This window comes from Artemia sp. Qi Xiang Cuo, chromosome 7 (assembly GCF_049724085.1).
Source record: "Artemia sp. Qi Xiang Cuo chromosome 7, ASM4972408v1, whole genome shotgun sequence".
Lineage (NCBI taxonomy): Eukaryota > Metazoa > Arthropoda > Branchiopoda > Anostraca > Artemiidae > Artemia > Artemia sp. Qi Xiang Cuo.
This window is the reverse complement of record NC_142800.1, coordinates 72,291,125-72,310,303: the sequence shown is the minus strand read 5'-3', so window position 1 is coordinate 72,310,303 and position 19,179 is coordinate 72,291,125. Positions and strand designations below refer to the sequence as shown.

The 19,179-nt window shown below is 34.4% G+C and overlaps 1 protein-coding gene across 1 annotated transcript in view; it reads left to right on the top strand.

Annotated features, from left to right (window-relative positions):
• The first annotated feature begins 17,190 nt into the window (after nucleotides 1-17,190).
• Nucleotides 17,191-19,179, top strand: part of LOC148950660 (actin-histidine N-methyltransferase-like) — a 243,758-nt gene continuing 241,769 nt past the window's right edge. Inside the window, exon 1 of the mRNA XM_089092544.1 lies at nucleotides 17,191-17,252. Coding sequence (XP_088948670.1) covers nucleotides 17,192-17,252 — 61 coding nt within the window. The 5' untranslated portion in view covers nucleotide 17,191. The remainder of the gene's footprint in view (nucleotides 17,253-19,179) is intronic.

Here is a 19,179-nt window from a genome sequence, read left to right as displayed (position 1 = left end):
TCGTCAACACTTTCTAAAAAATTTTCAGCATCATCACACTGGTTTTTCTTTTTTAGCGGTGTCAGATACTCCTCTTCATCGTAGGATTTTGGCAAGTCGGAGAGCTCAAACAAATAGGAATCTATCTCATCCACTACATTTACAATATCTGGATACCGGACCCTCCTTGCTGGTCGCATACCAGATGAACCCGGAAAAAAGTCTAAGAAGTATGTACATAGACGAGGAAAAAAACACTAAGAAACGAACTAATAAATCGGCACAAAAAAGAAGAATCCGCCAAAAATAACACGAACAAAATCTGCCGAAATTGGATGAAAAGTGGAGCGCGAGTCATACTGTCCTCAGACAAGAACATCAAACTTTGAAAAAATCAATTACCTCTGTTTTTCAGATTTTATTGCCAAAAATTAGTTCCAACAAATGGTTCTGGACTTAAAGAGAAAAAATTAGTAATTGTTTAAATAATTATTCTCACAGAACTGCAGTACGACTAGAGTAATCATACCTGGTACGCCCTTTTCCTGGCACACAATTGGAGTTAAACTTAAAAAAACCGCAACAAATTGAAATTTGACGTAATTTTGATGAAAACTGTACCACTTATGTTTTGAACATCAGTGAGTATGCAGAAAAAATTTACGAAGTGGCACCATCTAACGGGTTCTTGAAAATAGGGCATTTAGAGCATGTCCTCGGGTAAGGGCACAGTGACCAAAAGGGTTAAGACCACTTCTTCTTCTGGCCTAGGTACAATCAAATTTAGCCCCATAAGTAGAAGAATGGATGAAATAACTTTCATTATCCTTTAGTGCCCTTTATCAATTTAGAAGCCAGAAAAACTTTTTCATATGAATTTTCTAAAAAAGTTATGCATTTAAATTAGTAGCTATAAAACTATTTTTCTAAGCAGAAATCGAAGAATTATTTTAAGATAATTCTTCTTCTAAAGTGACATTTCTTCTAAATGAATATTTTAAGTTTATATCTAAACGCTGTCACTCGCAAAGCACAGATAAATATAAAATAAGACTTCTAATAAAATATGCGCCATTAAAACTAAAAAAAAAAATACAAAAAAATTAAACAGCCCTAGCATCATCACTTCAAGGAGATCCGAGAAAATTTTCATTTTTAAAAAGTAATTCCTTTTTGATTTAAGTTTTGTTATTTGTATTATGAAAAGCCAGTGTCTTCTTTGTTGTTATTTATGTTTTACTAAGCTTCCAACACTGCTGATTTCAAAATATTGTGCCCTGAATCTTTACCATGATTCATCATTCATAAAGATTACGAATCAAATTTGAACGGCAAAACTCACCAGATCGTGTTTCACTATTAACGCTTTATTTTTGCATAATTTTGATTTTGTCCACGAGTGTGATATTATGCTTTTTGGTTTGGGTATGAATCAGAAATTGGAAAGTAAATCCAAATTTGATTCTCCCCTTTGTCTTGTTTAAATCAAGATATAAAATGAAGCTCTCGGCAGAAGAAAAAAAAAGACAGTACTCAAGCTTTTCAAATTGGCATTTTACGGAAAAGAGGAAAGTAGAACCACAAATGTAAAAGGAAGAAAATTATTTTGATTTATACTTTTTTTTATTGTTTGATATGCTTTCTGCTTTGCCCAAAAACACTAATTATGAAATTTCACATTTTTTTGAGTAATTTGCCTGAAAAGAGGAACTTTTGATTCAAGTTAGCAAGGATCTCAGGAAAATTACCCAAATTTGTTTGGTTAGAATTTCGATGAGAATTAAGTAAGATTCTCCCAAATTTTGCACACTTTCTAAAATCATTCTAAGATAGAAATCTCCATTGAAATTTCAGCAAAACTTCATACAACCTCATATTTTGTACAAAATGTGAAAATAAGCTTTTTATTCGAATTTATCGATGATTCTTCCTTTCATTGGATTTTTTTTTTAATTTTATATTTTACAAATTTCATATGTTAACAACAACCAAACAATTTTGGAGAGCTTACCCAAATTTTGGAAAAAATTCAAAAATCTGGGTGAAATTTAGAAGAGGAACAAATAATATTCCAGTTTTTGCCTGATCTCTTTTCGTATTTGAGACTTATTAAATAAAAAAAAACAAGTTTTTTAAACTGAAAGTAAGGAGCGACATTAAAACTTAAAACGAACAGAAATCATTCCGTATATGAAAGGGGCTGTCCTCTCCTCAACGCCTTGCTCTTTACGCTAAAGTTTTTTTATTGTTTTAAAAAATAAAGTTGTGAGACAGAGTCAAACTTTAGCGTAAAGAGCAATGCGTTGAGGAGGGGACAGCCCCTTTCATATACGGAATAATTTCTGTTCGTTTTAAGTTTTAATGTCGCTCCTAACTTTCAGTTTAAAAAACTTGTTTTTTTTTATTTAATTTCTGATTGTTTTTTAGTTAATGCAGCTTTTATTGTGGCTCACCGTCATTGAATAAGTAAACAAAATTTTGTTCTAATTCTTTAAAAATGACCCCTTAATCACAAAGGCCGTTAATTAGAATTAATAGCTCTTATGAAAGAAGCCAAAGACATCTTTGGCTTAAAGAGCGAGGCATTGACTAGAAGGTGAACCCAATCATATAGCTAATAATATTAATATATTATATATATATATATATATATATATATATATATATATATATATATATATATATATATATATATATATATATATATATATATATATATATATATATATATATATATATATATATATATATATATATATATATGTATGTATGCTACGATCCGGTGAATGTCCGAAATATTTTTTTTTCTCTTTGGATTTAATAGTCGTTGCCAGTCATTTTTTAAAATTTAATGCAAGGTTTGATGAATGGAGGTTAGGTTAGATTAGATTAGGTTTGGTTAGACGAGGTTAGGTTGGGTTAGGTTAGCCTAAGTTAGGCTGTTATCCCATTTCTAATATTTATAACCAAATTTAACCTAACCTAATCTAACTTAACCTAATCTAAACTAACATAATCTAACCTAACCTAACTAATCTTTACCATCATAGGTTGCATAAGACTGAAAGAGCTGACTCGCAAAGCTAATTGATTCAAAGTAGAGAAAACGGAATTTGGAACATTCACCTGTGAATTTCGACATTAACTAGATTTCGGACATTCACCGTAATATATATATATATATATATATATATATATATATATATATATATATATATATATATATATATATATATATATATATATATATATATATATATATATATATATATATATATATATATATACTCTAAAATGTTATCCTTTCTCCCTTGATCTGTACTATAGGCAACTAAAAATCCAGGTCCCGACAAAAAAAGTGGTGAAGCCGTTAGATTTGTGCCAATATTGAATAATTTAACAGAGAAGACAATGCATGTAGCCTTTTTAGATTTGTTCAAATCTGGAGTCGGTAAATGTTGGGCTGATGTTGACTGGAAACTGAATTGGGACTCAAACATCAACTGACGTTGACAAAACAATACCAGCGAGAAACCTTTAGAAGATCAAGCTGCTGGTAATGCGATTTGAAAATTAATTGAAGTAATTATTGAGGTGTGACCCTTTTTGGCTGAAAATTTTTCCCGATGAGTCGATTCACCAAAAAAAGGGTATGTGGATAGAATCTAATTTAAAAATTAAGGGGGGGGGTTTGTTGGGTTTTTTTCAATAGAAATGCCAAAAATGAGAGTATTTTTCAACGAAAATACCAAAAAGGGTATCTTTCCAAATATATCACGGAAAAAAACTACAGCCCTCTCCCTGATCCCTGTCAAATTTACCTGCCTTCTGTGGGCATAAAGTAAATGGCAATGATTGCGAACTACAAACGGTTTCTAGCTATACAATGTAATGTTAAAAAATTATTAAACAAATTTAGATAATATTTTGAGATTATGAATACAATCGACTTTTATGGGGAAAATCATATTTTTCGTCAATAAAACTTACTTTGATAGGTGCAGGAAGTGTAACTATAAACATACAGTACATATTTTAAAATATCACAAAATTTAAAGGAATGGGTGAGTAAAAACTTCAGCTATAAGTTACCTTAATTACCTTAATTCGCACATCGGAGCGAAATTAAAGTCTATGCAGAATTTGTTCTACTTCGCGCCAATGATGGTGATTTGGAACGTCACTGTGTTACGAGACCAGTGACGTTGCATTAAATGGCAGCTGAGAGGGACAGGCTTGTACCATGAGCAAAATGCGATGTATTTAAAATACCAAAGTTCCTTCTTTTTAAAGATAATTCCGGCTTCCTCTAATTAAGTTAAATCTAGTTTCAAAAATGAAAAGTCCTCAATCAGCAAAGAAAAAAATTGCAGTCACCCCCAGACTAAGAACGGCGCTATCCAAGCTTTAGATTTCGCTAAGAGAGTGAATAATAAAAAATACGCTACGTACAATATTTCTAAGAAAGTTTAAACTATAAGAGCCGTGTGAACACTTGAATCATCAGAATTAATTAAAACAATTCATTGGGCGACAGGTTCACATCCTTGGTCCACGCGGGCCAATGGCGAGCCAGTTCTCACGGCGCAGGACTAAAAAGCTATGTTTGATAGTGGGGTAGAAGTGCTTTTTAAGATGATTAGTAAACCAGATTCTGGACCACTCAGACAAAATTCTTATATTCTTCCATCGTTGTCACCGTTATTGTCATTTGAAGTGACCCATTGCTGTGCACCTAAGCATGTAAGTTCAATAAATTTATTGTCTTTTTTATTTGTGTTTATTTCATTTTATATGTCTGCATCTAGTCTAATAATAGGCAATTAGTTCGCATGTCTCCAAGGTAAATGCTCCCACGGAATTGGATCCCCAAATAGCTCGAGAAAAAGAGGTTACATTTACATGGCTGTACGTTTTATTTTCTCCCAATAATTGAGCGTGGCGCAGGCCTGGTTGGCACAATCTTTAGCGCTGTAAGCAGCGCTATCGGAGAAATTACAAGGTGTAAGTTCACGACCTTTGGGCATAATATTGCCTTTGACGTGGTTAGTATTTAGTACCACATTTAGTATAGCCCACCAATTTCTCATCCCTACAAATAATAAAATTTTTCATTGCTACAAATGGCGCGAGTCGGAAATTGGAGGAAAACTGCGAACTAATTAGGCTATAAAAGCTTTGTAATTTAAATTTAAGTATTGGAGAAATACAGACATATAAATAAAGTGATTGGGCCTATAACCGCTAGTCTACGGCAGAAAACCACTGATATATCATAAGAGATAATAGCCTCCCCCAAAAGAGTTTCAGTAAAATAATAAATTTATTTCAAGTCAATATTAACAAAAAAAAAAAGTATGAAGATTTAGAAGAAAAATTAACAGTGCAAAAGTAAGTCACGAAAAATATATAAATTGCAAAATCTATCCCGGTATACAATATTCAGTCCGATATTGACGAATTTAATACCCAATTGACACAGTTCGTAAAACTCACAAAAACAGAGTTAGGAGTGTTAGTTGACATGCTCCTGCTATGATTAAAAGGCCAGGCTTTAACATTTTTGAATCAGATTGAACATACTATAGGAGACGACGCAGGCTTGCCAATAAATTCGGTTGATAAATTGTTAAAAGCATTCAAAGATAGGTTTATAGACACCAGTTCCATAAACAAATTAAAACACGGAGCAGTAAGCTTAGATTTTTCACAAAATATAAGAGAATTCCAGGATAACATACGCATTTCAGTAGAGGCAAAATATGGAAGTGGTTCAGGACAACTGTATGAAAAAATCATACTAAATACCTTTTTGCAAGGGCTACCCCCAAAACTATATAGAGTGGTAATATCCAAAAATTTTCAGACATTGGATCTTGCAGTTCAGGAGGTAGAGCGATTGATAGAAGTTGATAGGATGGTCGCTAATCATAGTAAAGCAAAAATAAACAGCCTAGACGATTCAAACACGAACCTAATTTTCAAGGGCGATCAGGCATCCCCCAATTTCTTTTCAAGGGATAACTCCCCAATGCTCCAAAGAAATAAAACGCCAGAACCCGCTAGGCAGAAAACAGTACGTTTTCAGCCTATTAGACAATCTAATTACGGAAATAACCCTACAATAATAAGGTGCTGTAATTGTAATCGTGTTGGCCATATCGCGAGAGAGTGCCATTATGTCCCCAATCGCATACCAAGAATTGCTGTCGGTAATACGCAAAATCACGGCAACCATTTGTTCGGAAGAACAAATTTTAGCACCGGTCGTGCAATAGGCTATAGCCAGGGGGGATTGCGCCAATCAGTACCTTACAACGCGTACCAACCAAATTAGTATAACCCTCCCCCCAACAGACAAATTAATTACCGATTTGAAAACCCAAATACTCACCAAAGCCAATATAATGCAAGAATACCATATAGAAAACATGGAAATTCACAAACAAGAAATAAGAATTTTGTAAGCCAACGGCATTTGTAATCAGCGCCATCGAACGGCACTGAAACGACACATCCACGTTACAATAATAAAAAATAGCGAAGGTAGACAAACGTAAATCATTTAAATATGCCTATGGAACTTAACACGTCTGAATACATATTACAGGCACTGGCACATGAAATAAATCCTTAGGGAAATGTTTCAGGCCCCTCGGAAATATAAATTGGACCCAGAGAGTGCCAGGAATATTTAATAGGTCTAAGACAATATTATTGCTGTCTTGTAGTGATAGTAATAACAAGTTACCTATATTTAATGAATTTTGTGTAGTAAATGTTTATTTTAAGGCTCAGGCACAATAATTAATATCATAAACTCTAGCGTATTTAAAAAGTTGCCTCTGTAAGTTAGGCGACCGAGGAATCCTAATAACCTCGATTTAACAAGCGTGATAGGTCATAAATTAAATGCAAAAGGTTCAATTTGCCTAAACGTAAAAAGAGACAATAGAACCTTTATGAAAAATTTTATAATATGTGATAACTTCCCATATGAGGCTCTTATAGGAGCAAATTTTCAAAGGTCTAAAAGAATACTATGAGACGTAGCAAATGAGAGGCATGTCTACCCAGCTAAGATAGGGGAAGAAATGTCTACCCTAAGAAGTCGTGACAGAGGTTGCGAAGACACAGCAACAGTAAATAAAATTTCTGGTGGTATAATGTCGCAGTATTTTGAACCTCACGTCTCGCAAAGACATGTCATAAGTGGAAATTTGTTCAATTACCCTGAGAGATATTGCAGAAATGAAGTAAATTTAAATAATAAAAGTATTGAATCTGCGAAAATAAAAATAGGAGATATGCAACAGTACAGGTCAAACGAAATTAAGAAAATAGTGTAATTGTGGAAAAACATAGTAAAACCCAACGTGACGCCGCAAGATGCCGCAATGGCGCAGCATAGCGCCAGTATGAATATAACAAACAATGAAAATAAAGAGAAATATTACCGATTCGCGATAAGGAAAACAAAAATCCCTCCCAAAACGATACAAAAAATTCAAATATCACAGATGATTGAGCAAGTGATTAGCAAATCAGAAACGTCGTTTGCGATACCATCTGAAATACCCAAAAATCTGCTATGCGAGGAAAAGATTATAACTTATGACAAAGGAGAAGGTTTTGTTTAGGTAAATAATAATCATGAAAATGATACAATTACAACTAAAATGGGAATGTGTCTGGTCCTACTACAAGTTTTAATGAAGAAGGATTTGAATAGATGGAAAAATTCTAAGGCAAACCTAGTGAAAGATATTAATGATTCAAATGACGAATATCCTCTGACCAAATCGCAACTTTTAAACAAATTTAATGTGGCTCATATTGCTGACTCAGAACTTAAGAAAAAATTATGCGAATTACTATGGAATTTTAAAGATGTATTCTCTGCATCTGAAGATAACATCGGGCTAATTCCATTTTTCTGATATTAATTTTGAACGACCGGAAATCTTGTTCCAAAACAAACATATCTTTTACCATATAAACACAAAGAGTGGCTAAAAAATAAAATTCTCGAAATAGAAAAAAGCGAAATTATACGCACTAGTATAAGTCCGTATAGTGCACCAGTAATCTTAGTACCAAAAAAGAATGGAGATCTTAGACTCGTAGTAGATTATAGAGCCCTCAACAAACAAGTAGTTAGCGATAAATTTCCTCTACCAAGAATAGATGAAATTCTTGACTCAATTTCAAGCAAAAACAAAATTTTTACTTCTTTGGACCTTACCCAGGGCTACCACCAAGTGAAAATAGCCGAAAAGGATGTCCACAAAACTGTATTTTCAGCATCCGAATATGGTTCTTATGAATGCTTAAGAGTACCATTTGGACTGAAAACAAGTTCAAGCGCGCTATGTAGACCCCTATTGCACCTGTTAAGAGGATTAAAGAATATAATTAATTTTGTTGATGATGTTATATGCGTGGGAGAAAACACTGGACAACACTTAGCAACATTAGCTAAGGTGTTTGAGTAGTTCAGACTAGGCAATTTAAAATGCCGGCCCGAGAAAGTAAATTTATTTCAACCTAAAATTAAATTTTTAGGAGTAGTAGTAACCCAGGGAGAGATATCCCCAGACCCTGATAAAATAAAATGTGTTGAAAACCTGAAGCCCCCCAGAACTATGAAAGAATTTAGGGGAATTTTAGGTCTTACTGGCTACTTTAGAAAATTCATACGCAATTATGCCCAAATTGCGAAACCCCTCACGGAATTAACTAAAGGGAACTCCCAAAATGTTACCTGGTCCCAGGAAGCTCAAACTTCCCTAGACCGACTCAAAAAGGCGCTCACTTCTGAACCAATTTTATCACTCCCTGATTTCGAAAACCGAAGATTCGTGGTTACAACCGATGCTAGTTCAAAAGGCATTGGCGCAATTCTTTCCAAATAATCCCGGTAGAAAACCCTAATCCTCTAGAGGGAACGCCTAAACAAAAACAAGTAGAAAAAGTTAGATGCTATTTGAGTAGAACTTTATCAAAAGGCGAAAGTAGTTATTCAGCCTCAAACTTAGAATTAATTCTATTATCTACCACTTGGACAAGTTTAGACATTATTTAATTGGTAGAAGATTTATACTACGATCAGACCATAAAAGCTTGCAGTACCTGCGCACATTTAAAAACCCCACGGGAATTCTAGCTAGATGGATTATGAAAATCCAAGACCTATATTATGAATTTGAACATTTAAAAGGTAAACAAAACGCAGCTTGTGACTTTTTGAGTAGATACCCAGAAAATATTCCGTCGGAAACTGAAGAAAATGAAGTTAATGCTATCAATGCTAAAAGCAAACACAAATGTAAGAAAAAATAAAGTCAAAGACACAGTAAAGGAAAATAAGATTAACTATTGTCCCTTGTCCTTTGAAAAAATAAAAATAAAGCAAAAAAGGACGAAATCTGTGTAGCACTAATTGATTATTTTGTGAATGATGATGCGTTACCGGATAAATTCAAAACTCTTAGAAAAGAGATAGATAATTTTTACTACGATCTTGAAAAAGAGATACTGTGTAGAATCATGACTTCTGAGACAAACAGAAACCAAACCTCAATAATACCTGTATTACCACAAAACTTGATAGGGCCTGCATTTGAATATTTTCATTCGGATACAGGTGGACATTTAGGAGTTATGAAAACGTTCCATAAGTTAAAACAATACTTTTACGTCCCGTCGGCAATGACAAAACTTAAAGAATTAGTAAGTACATGCGAAGCATGTAACTTGAGAAAAATCCCCCCAGCTTATCCAAATCCTCCAATGGGAAGGTTCCCGGTAGCAAAGTACCCCTTCGATATTATCTCATTTGACCTATACGGAACAAGTGGAGGCTTACCTATTTCTAGCAGAGGCCATACTTGTATTCTTTCGGTTATAGATCAGTTTTCCGGATTTACTTTTGCAAAAGCTTTAAAAAATCAAGGTGCTTATGCCACAAGTAAGGCATTAGCAAAATTATTTTTACAATTTGGCATTCCTAATAAAATTTTGAGTGACAACGGGAGCAATTTCATTTCAAATGTAACAAAAAATTTGATGAGTTTCGTTAACATAGAGAAAATGGTGACAGCACCGTACCATCCCCAAGCCAATGGCAAAATAGAAAACAGGCATATAATATTTTCGAACGTATTAAGTATTAATACAAAAGACAATAGGAGCGAATGGGATAAATTCTTACATTATTTAACTAACGTAATCAACACGGTTTATTTCGAAGCAACCAAAGACAATCCATTTTATTTACTTTTTGGTCGTGATTTCAGAATCCCGTATAATGAGATTATTGAATCTCGGCAGTATTATAATAGCTCGGAAGATTATAAACAAGAATTCATTAATAGGATAAAGAAAACTTATAAAATAGTTAGGCAAGAGTTAGAAAAATGTAAAATAAACCAACCCAAAGTCAAGGGGAGAATAGATTTCAAAGTAGGAGACTGCGTCTACCTTAAGAACGAAGCAAAAACGGAAGGCAAAAAACTTTCCAACAAATATTCTGGACCGTACAGAATAGTCAAAAAGTACGATAACGATTACACTTTTAAAATAGAGAACCCTAATAGCGGATGAACTTACAAGGTACAGGTTAGCCGAAAAAAAAGAGCAAAATTTTCAGAAAGATGGTATCACATCCCTCCTCTACTGATTCGTCAGATGCAGAAAATGAGCCCCATAGGTCAAGACTTGCAGATCTAAACCCCTTTGATTTCAAGCAAGAGTATTTTGAGAATGACAGTAATGAACAATACTTTGAAGAATTTTTAGCAATAAAAAATCTAATTGTTCCTAAGAAAAACTCCCTAATACCAGGATTCTGTCCTGAAATAAAAACGCCAAAAAGTCCAAAAAGTAAATCATCGGCGAGCGCAGGAGATTTAGATTATACAATATCTCCAAAAACCCAATTTTTCCCCGATAGAATTTCGACCCCATGTCCCCCCAAAAGATTTCTAGACGATATGGTTTCCCCTGCAACACCAATAGAAAGGCCCCTGTCTTTACGGGAAGAATTAAACAGAGCTGTAGAAACCCCCGGTATTACTGTAAAGAAAACTCCTCCCAAAGATTTAACTAAAACAAACCTGCGAGAAGCTATGGATTTCATAAATTTTCACATAAAAACGAGTCAAAGTACATTGCTCGAGAATAAAACTCCAAAGGATGACCAGCAAGATCAATATCATGATATAACGGTGTCCAAGGTCAAACCTAAACAGTGGACTTCGTGGAGGGAAACCTTAGTGCAAAGAATGCCCCATCCACCTGAGGACATGGCATTCAAACAATGAAGGAACCCCGCAAAAACTCTTGATTCCTCCCAAAGCTCTCAAGAATCTTTCAAATCTCCCGAATTGAGGACTCAAGGCGAGGACTTAGGGAATAAACTTTCTACTTCCAGAGGAGTAGAAATTTACGAGGGAAGGGCAGGTGATACCTCAAAAAGTGCCACCTCTAAAAGTTCTAATCCGGATTCGTCGGAAACTAGTTCCAAAGAGTCTGATGGCGAATCAGACCATACAGTAGCTAAAGAAATAGGGAAATCAAGACCGACCTCAGCAGCCAAACACGGGAAACAAACGAAATTAAAAGGGCAAGAATTTTTGAAAAAAACAATACAATAAGTTTGACTTTATTTCGCTAGAAAAACCGAAAAAGAAAAAACCGAAAGAACCCGAGGAGAAAATCACGACACAGTCAGGTAGAACGGTTAAAATACCAGACAGATGGAAATATCTCTAATTAATGTTAAGACAAATATGAAATTCCTTATGAGAATCAATTCGTGATCCACCGTAAAAAATTTAACAGTTTGCAAGTAAAGTTAACCAAGTAAATATTAATGAAAAAAATAATAATACTAATAATACAAGTGATGTCAAAACGTCGACGATCACAGAAAATAACCAAATGTAGGAAGCTAGTGGTCGACTTAAAACGACATGAGGTGTTGGACCATGTTTTGTGGGAAGCCTGGGGAGGAACACAAAGCCTATGCAGATTTTAATCTGTTGTGGGAGTGCTTTCCTTTAGATCTTCTATGAAAAATCGACCCATGTCCTAACCAAGATGGATATTATCCAAAACAAGAAATTATCAGTACAGAAACGTCTAATTATATGAAATATTTTGTGCTAGTGCAGATTATAATTGTTTTAGGCCTACACATAAAATAGGATACCAGTGTAAATACGTGCTGCACGCTTGCTTATTCTTGTGTTTCTTACTCGAAAAATATAATGTTTCGTACTCGAGAAATATATGTACCAATAGTTGGCTATTGGTACGTTTATATGTAGAATTTCACGGCGGATGTGGAATTATATCTCAATAATGATATTTAAAATTTTAAAACCATTTGATCAGTTAAGTTATATGGATTGAAACCCTATGTATGTCCAATGGCGACTAAGTAAAACCCACAAGGAATTCCCGATTAATGTGAAGGTGTTTTTCGCCTAATGGATCCTAATAAGACTTTAATATCACATTTATTTACTTAGTTTAGAATTATGTGATCAAACAATCGCCTTCTAAAAAGATAATGATGTCAGTTCTTCTTTACGCTTACATTCTTTCCCAAGCCTCAACCGGAATCAACGCGGGGAGACTTGGAAATCCTGCATCTAATTACCTTATTTGTAAGGCGAATATCATGCACCGACGTTGAATTCTAATTACGGAAAAATCCTTAGAATGAGAAAATGAAAACCAAGAGAAGACCACGGGGAAACAGCTAAAATGCATAGGTTAAACTCGACAACCCCTGAGATCGTCTAAGCCAAGAAATAGGGAAGACATTAAAAAAACGAGTGGGTAGAGAGGTCTCCACTCGTCCTTGTTATGTCTTGTTCCCTCATTGTAGTATCGTTTACGTAAACCTTTGTGGTTATAACGCTGCAACATGCATTTCTTAAACAGCACAGACGTGCGTGAACAATGCAGGCATGAAATATGTTGTAAAATTAGACCTCAAAAAAAATTAACCATGTAGCATAAACTCTGTTTAAATGATTATTTTAAATCTAATGTAAAATTAACTAACTGTTAAAAGAAGTTAAAATAAAGTGTATGTAGTAGTGTATATTAGAAAGTATAATAAGAGACCATACTTAAAGTTGAAGAATTAATATTTTATAAGAAACTTCTATGTATTGAATTTCCCACAATGTTGTTTTATTATAACCCAATTAATGCGTAAATTATTGTATGAGTATTTACTTCAAAGAACGTGTGATTCTGCCTCCTTATTTTTATTACAGGAAGTAAATGGACACATTGGTTATTGAGAATTACAATGAGCTGCCCAGTACAGATACAACCTAGTAGCATCTATTTTCATCATATCTCAACCAACGAAGAGTACTCACCATAGACTCCAGGCAATCTTCATCCCAGCTTCGTCCACGAAAACAACAGTTACCCTTGATCATTGTTTCTTCGACCATGAACCATATTACGTATCAGGTAACACTATATTTGAAGTTTAATTCTGAGAACCCCATCAATAAGTACAAGATAAACGATATTTAACAATATTTGAAGTTAAATGATATTTAAAGACATTTGAAGATATTTGAAGCTGAAGTTAAAGACAATTTGAAGTTTAATTCTGAGAACCCCATCTATCAGAACAAGATAAACGATATTTAACGATAATTGAAGTTAAATTATATTTAAAGAAATTTGAAGATATTTGAATCTAAAATTAAAGAGAATTTGAAGTTTAATTCTGAGAGCCCCATCTATAAGTAAAATATAAACGATGTTTGAAGTTAAATGACATTTAAACACATTTAAAGATATTTTAAGTCAAAATTAAAGACAATTTGAAGTTTAATTCTGAGAACCCCATCGATCAGAACAAGATAAATGATATCTAATTATATTTGAAGTTAAATAATATTTGAAGATGTTTGAAGTTCAAGTTAAAGACGATACGTTAAAAAAACCACTATAGTTTGATGAAAACCCATCCTAAATCCAAACTTCAATTACCCCGTGATTAACCGAGGAATCACCGCAAAGGCTAATCGACGCAAGCCATGAGCTAACAATTTTATAAAAGGCACAAATGAACAATTTTAACGCGAGAATACATTCTCTATGTGCCTCAAAAAATCCTAAAAATGATATGCTGAGAAGAAAAACACCAAGACCTGTAGTGGGAAGCATCATTTCCCAGTTGACTATTAGAGAAAACTTGTCGTGTAAAGACAACCAGGCTCGAACTGTTCCATGAAGAAACCATAACGTAAATGCTTCAAAGTTTTTGCCAAGACAAAAAGAGTGAAGGACAATAATTTACAACAGAACGGTGTAGTACACTAAGGACTCGAAGGTGATGAATAGATGTGAATCTACATGTGTTACTTCCTAATAACTTTGATAATTCAAAAATGCCAATAGTGAAAGTGTTTTAATGTTACCAGTGAATATGGTAAACCCAATATTGTTTGTTATAAATCATTCATGTATGTACCGCTAGATGTTCAAGTAGAATTAGGTGTAGTGTTATCATGTTATCCATTTAATGTAGTGTAGATAGAAAGTAGTGTACCATATAGACAAAAAAAAAGTGAATTAAAAAAACTAATGTAAAGGTAGAATAGCCCCAACCTGGTTGGAAATGTAGAATTAATCAGTGTTAGATGTAAAAAAAAAATCTTTAGTATAGTAGCTAGCCTAGAACTATGAATAATCTTAGTCCGGTAGATGTATTTTAGATAGGGATGTAGAAAGAAAAAAGAAAAACAAAAGTAATAGAGAAAATTTTTAGCCCTCCTGATTAAGCCATAACATAAATATAAAGTAATTATGTAAAAGAAATAGTTAATAAATGGCGAACAGTTAAAAGCCCAAAGGCGAGCAATTGCTAATGACGGGACGTCATTAATTGTTGGTAAGGGTAATATGTACCATGAGCAAAATGTGGTATATTTAAAATACCAAAGTTCCTTCTTTTTAAAGATAATTCCGGCTTCCTCTAATTAAGTTAAATCTAGTTTCAAAATGAAAAGTCCTCAATCAGCAAAGAGAAAAAGTGCAGTCACCCCCAGACTAAGAACGGCGCTATCCAAGCTTTAGATTTCGCTAAGAGAGTGAGTAATAAAAAATATGCTACGTACAATATTTCTAAGGAAGTTTAAACTATAAGAGCCGTGTGAACGCTTGAATCATCAGAAATAATTAAAACAAATCATTGGGCGACGGGTTCACATCCTTGGTCCATCGGGCCAATGGCGAGCAAGTTCTCACGGCGCAGGACTAAAAAGCTATGTTTGATAGTGGGGTAGAAGTGCTTTTTAAGATGATTAGTAAACCAGATTCTGGACCACTCAGACAAAATTCTTATATTCTTCCATCGTTGTCACCGTTATTGTCAATTGAAGTGGCCCAATGCTGTGCACCTAAGTATGTAACTTCAATAAATCTATTGCCTTTTTTTATCTGTGTTTATTTCATTTTATATGTGTGCATCTAGTCTAATAAAAGGAAATTAGTTAGCATGTCTCCAAGGTAAATGCTCCCACGGAATTGGATCTCCAGATAGCTCGAGAAAAAGAGGTCACATTTGCATGGCTGTACGTTTTATTTTCTCCCAATAATTGAGCATGGTGCAGGCCTGGTTGGCACAATCTTCAGCGCTGTAATTGGCGCTATCGGAGAAATTACAAGGTGTAAGTTCACGACCTTTGTGTATAATATTACCTTTGACGTGGTTAGTATTTAGTATAGCCCACCAATTTCTCATCCCTACAAATAATAAAATTTTTCATCGCTACAGGCTGTCCTATTTATATTTCCATGGCTTGTTGTTCCATTCTTTGTCAAGCCTTGACTTGAAGGAGGCACTAGTGGGTACAGTCATGATTTCGTCTTGCAGATTGTTCCCGTTGTAGGAAACACACTCGGTAAAAAAGTTTTGGCACACTCTGGCCTTCACTCTTTGGTTTGCTAACTACTGCGAGTGTCCTCTAGTGTTGGATTGACCTGTATGTTTCGTGAGGAGGGTGCTGTTTGGTTGATTATTATATTTGTAGGTCCACATCATACCACACCTACGACGTCTGAAGACCAGCATTGGTAGATTTGAGTGCTCCAGTCCCTTATCATACGGCATATTTTGTAGACCCGTGATGCATTTGGTGGCACGTCTTTGAACTCTTTGAATTATTCTGGTGTCATGCTTGTAAGAGGGGAGGTCAGGCATGTTCCAAAATCCAAGAACGGCCTAACAATAGCCTTGTAAAGTCTCATGAAGACTGCACGGGAGCGGCTGTTGATAGTGCGTTTCAGCAGGCCTAGACTTGAGTTAGTTTTCTACACCGCTTGTTGCCAATGCCCATGGGACTTCAGTTGCTCATTAACATGTACTCTCAAGTCTCGTTCTTCATGGCTGGTTTCTAGGTGAATATTGACCTGCGACTTTTCGTCACGCATGGTATACTGGTGGTGAGGATTGTTATTGCCAAAATGGTGGACACTGCATTTATTGATGTTGAACTCCAGAAGCCATTCACCGGTCCACTTCCGGATTCTCTGGAGGTCTGATTGCAGGCTTTGTTCAACGACCGATCCGTAAAGCTTGGAGTTATCGTCGTAAAGCGTGGTTTTATTTGTGACTTCCTTTGTCATCTCGTTCATGTAAATGAGGAAAAAGGTGGGGCCTAAGTCGGTACCCTGAGGAACTCCACTGACAACGTCACATAGTTTGGAGAATACTGACTCCCTAATTGTTCTTTTATACAGTACGAAAGACATAAAATGCTTTCAGTCACCCTTTGGGGTTGGAGGGGGATAGCCATATGCTTCCCCCAATCTTTATTTTTTAGCTTCCCTGCATTATGAAATAATCTCAGGAATTCATAAGGTTTCACATTGTGTAATTTCTTATTTTAGTTATTATCAATAAAAAAAACCGTCACAGTGATATTTATGTTTAGTTTATTTTCTCTGGTAATAATACTCAAGTCTAAATTTAAATACAAAAGACATCTTTATAGAGGAGGGAAGCTCACCGAGTTAATTAATGTTTTTCAGTGAAATGGAGAAAGATTTATAGTGGATATTAAACACAGTTATTGGGTCAGTGGTTCATTTTTGACTGATTTCTGGCATTTTATTTCATCCTTACCAGCGCTAGAACTGCAAGTGTGTAATTTTGAATTTGCTAAACATGGGATTGTCAAGGGATAAGAAAGCCGAACTTGGGAGACTTGTTGATGAACTACAAAGAAGTACTTAATAATAAAATCAAATAGATTCGTATCATTTTGAGAAAAATTTGTGTCTCTTTCCTGTATTGATTTTTCTTTTCAACTGAGTTAGACTAACCTTGGAATCAAGGGTGCTGTTGAAGTAGGCTAGACTAGCATCTTTTATAGTGTTACTGGATAAAAGGCTTCTTTTTCTAATATTGGTGAAGGATTTGGATAAATTTCAAGTGTTCTATATTACTTGGCTAGAATCAAGATGAAGACATTGCTTGGTGCAATTTTCTATGCTCTTTTTATATACAATACCCTAATTGGTTCCAATCCAATTACCCCACCTCCCCCCTGATAGAAAAATTTAATCCCTAAACATACATACTTGTTGTGTTTTCTACTGTGCAACTTTCTTCTTCTAATTAATTTGACCTTAAACATTATAAACAAGCCCCAGAAAGACAACATCTACAATATTGTAAATGTAATGAGTATATATAAGTTGAGCTTTATATTCTTTCATTAAGGGAGGGATTTGGGGTAATTGCTTGGGAACTAATTATTTTATACAAAAAGTGTATAAAAAAGAGGTAAAATTCTACTTTAGTTACTTTTGGCTATCTTGGAAAGGAGTTGGGTTAGGAAAATGAAACTTTCAGGGATGGATGTACATGCTAAGGTTTGTCCCGGGAAGGTACTTTGAAGTACCTACCTCCACTCATCCCCCCTCTATATAATGGTAAATTACTGCACATTACTAGTTGTTTTTAACTCATATTTCATCCTATATTACTATCATAAATATAAATCACTGCTTACCTTACACAACTTCTGCTTTTAACCTTGTTCATTAAAATATATTCCAAAATCCTATTTAAATCCTAAGCCATTTAATTTTCAAACCATGCTGACTTTCTTTATGGTATATGAAACCCGGTTAGTTGTGATGTCACACTTGCCTTATCAGACACCCTTACCCTTAAGGGTAGCAGGCACATGCAAAACGACTCTGTTGATAAGACCATTTAAACTGTATTAATTAGGGAAAGGATTTCACAAGAGAGATCAGTAAAAATAACCTAATCCTTTTTAGAGGACAAATTATGTCATAGGAAGATGTTTAGGAAGCATTAATAGATAAAGTGCTAAAAACATCAGAATCGACTTCAGAGGACACGTTATATCACGGAAAGAGGTTTTTAAAATCCCCCTTCCACCCAAACTCAAAATATAAAAAAATATAATATACAAGAATTTAAATATATCTAAAGCACTAATAGATAGAGCGCTACAAGTTTCAGAATTGACTTCAGAGGACACGTTATATCACGGGAAGAGGGTTTTAAAATCCCCTTCCCCCCTAACTCAAAATTTTCCAAAATTTTATTTTAAAAGCTTTTTAAATATTTCTAAAGCACTAATAGATAGAGTTCTAAAAACATCATAATCGACTTCAGAGGAAAATTTATTTAAAGGGTATATTGTTTGATAATCCCCCTTCCCCCCAAACTAAAAATTTTTCAAAATTATACTTTAGATGCTTTTTAAATATTTCTAAAGCGCTAAGACATAGAGTGCTAAAAACATCAGAATCGACTTCAGAGGACACGTTATATCACGGGACGTGGTTTTGAAAATCCCCCTTCACCCCAAACTCAAAATTTTCCAAAATTTTACTTTAAAAGCTTTTTTAAATATTTCTAAAGCACTAATAGATAGAGCGCTACAAGTTTCAGAATCAACTTCAGAGGACACGTTATATCACGGGAAGAGGGTTTTAAAATCCTCCTTCCCCCCAAACTCAAAATTTCCAAAATTTTACTTTAGAAGCTTTTAAATATTTCTAAAGCACTAATAGATAGAGCGCTACAATTTTCAGAATTGACTTCAGAGGACACATTATATCACGGGAAGAGGGTTTTAAAATCCCCCTTCCACCCTCACTCAAAATTTTCCA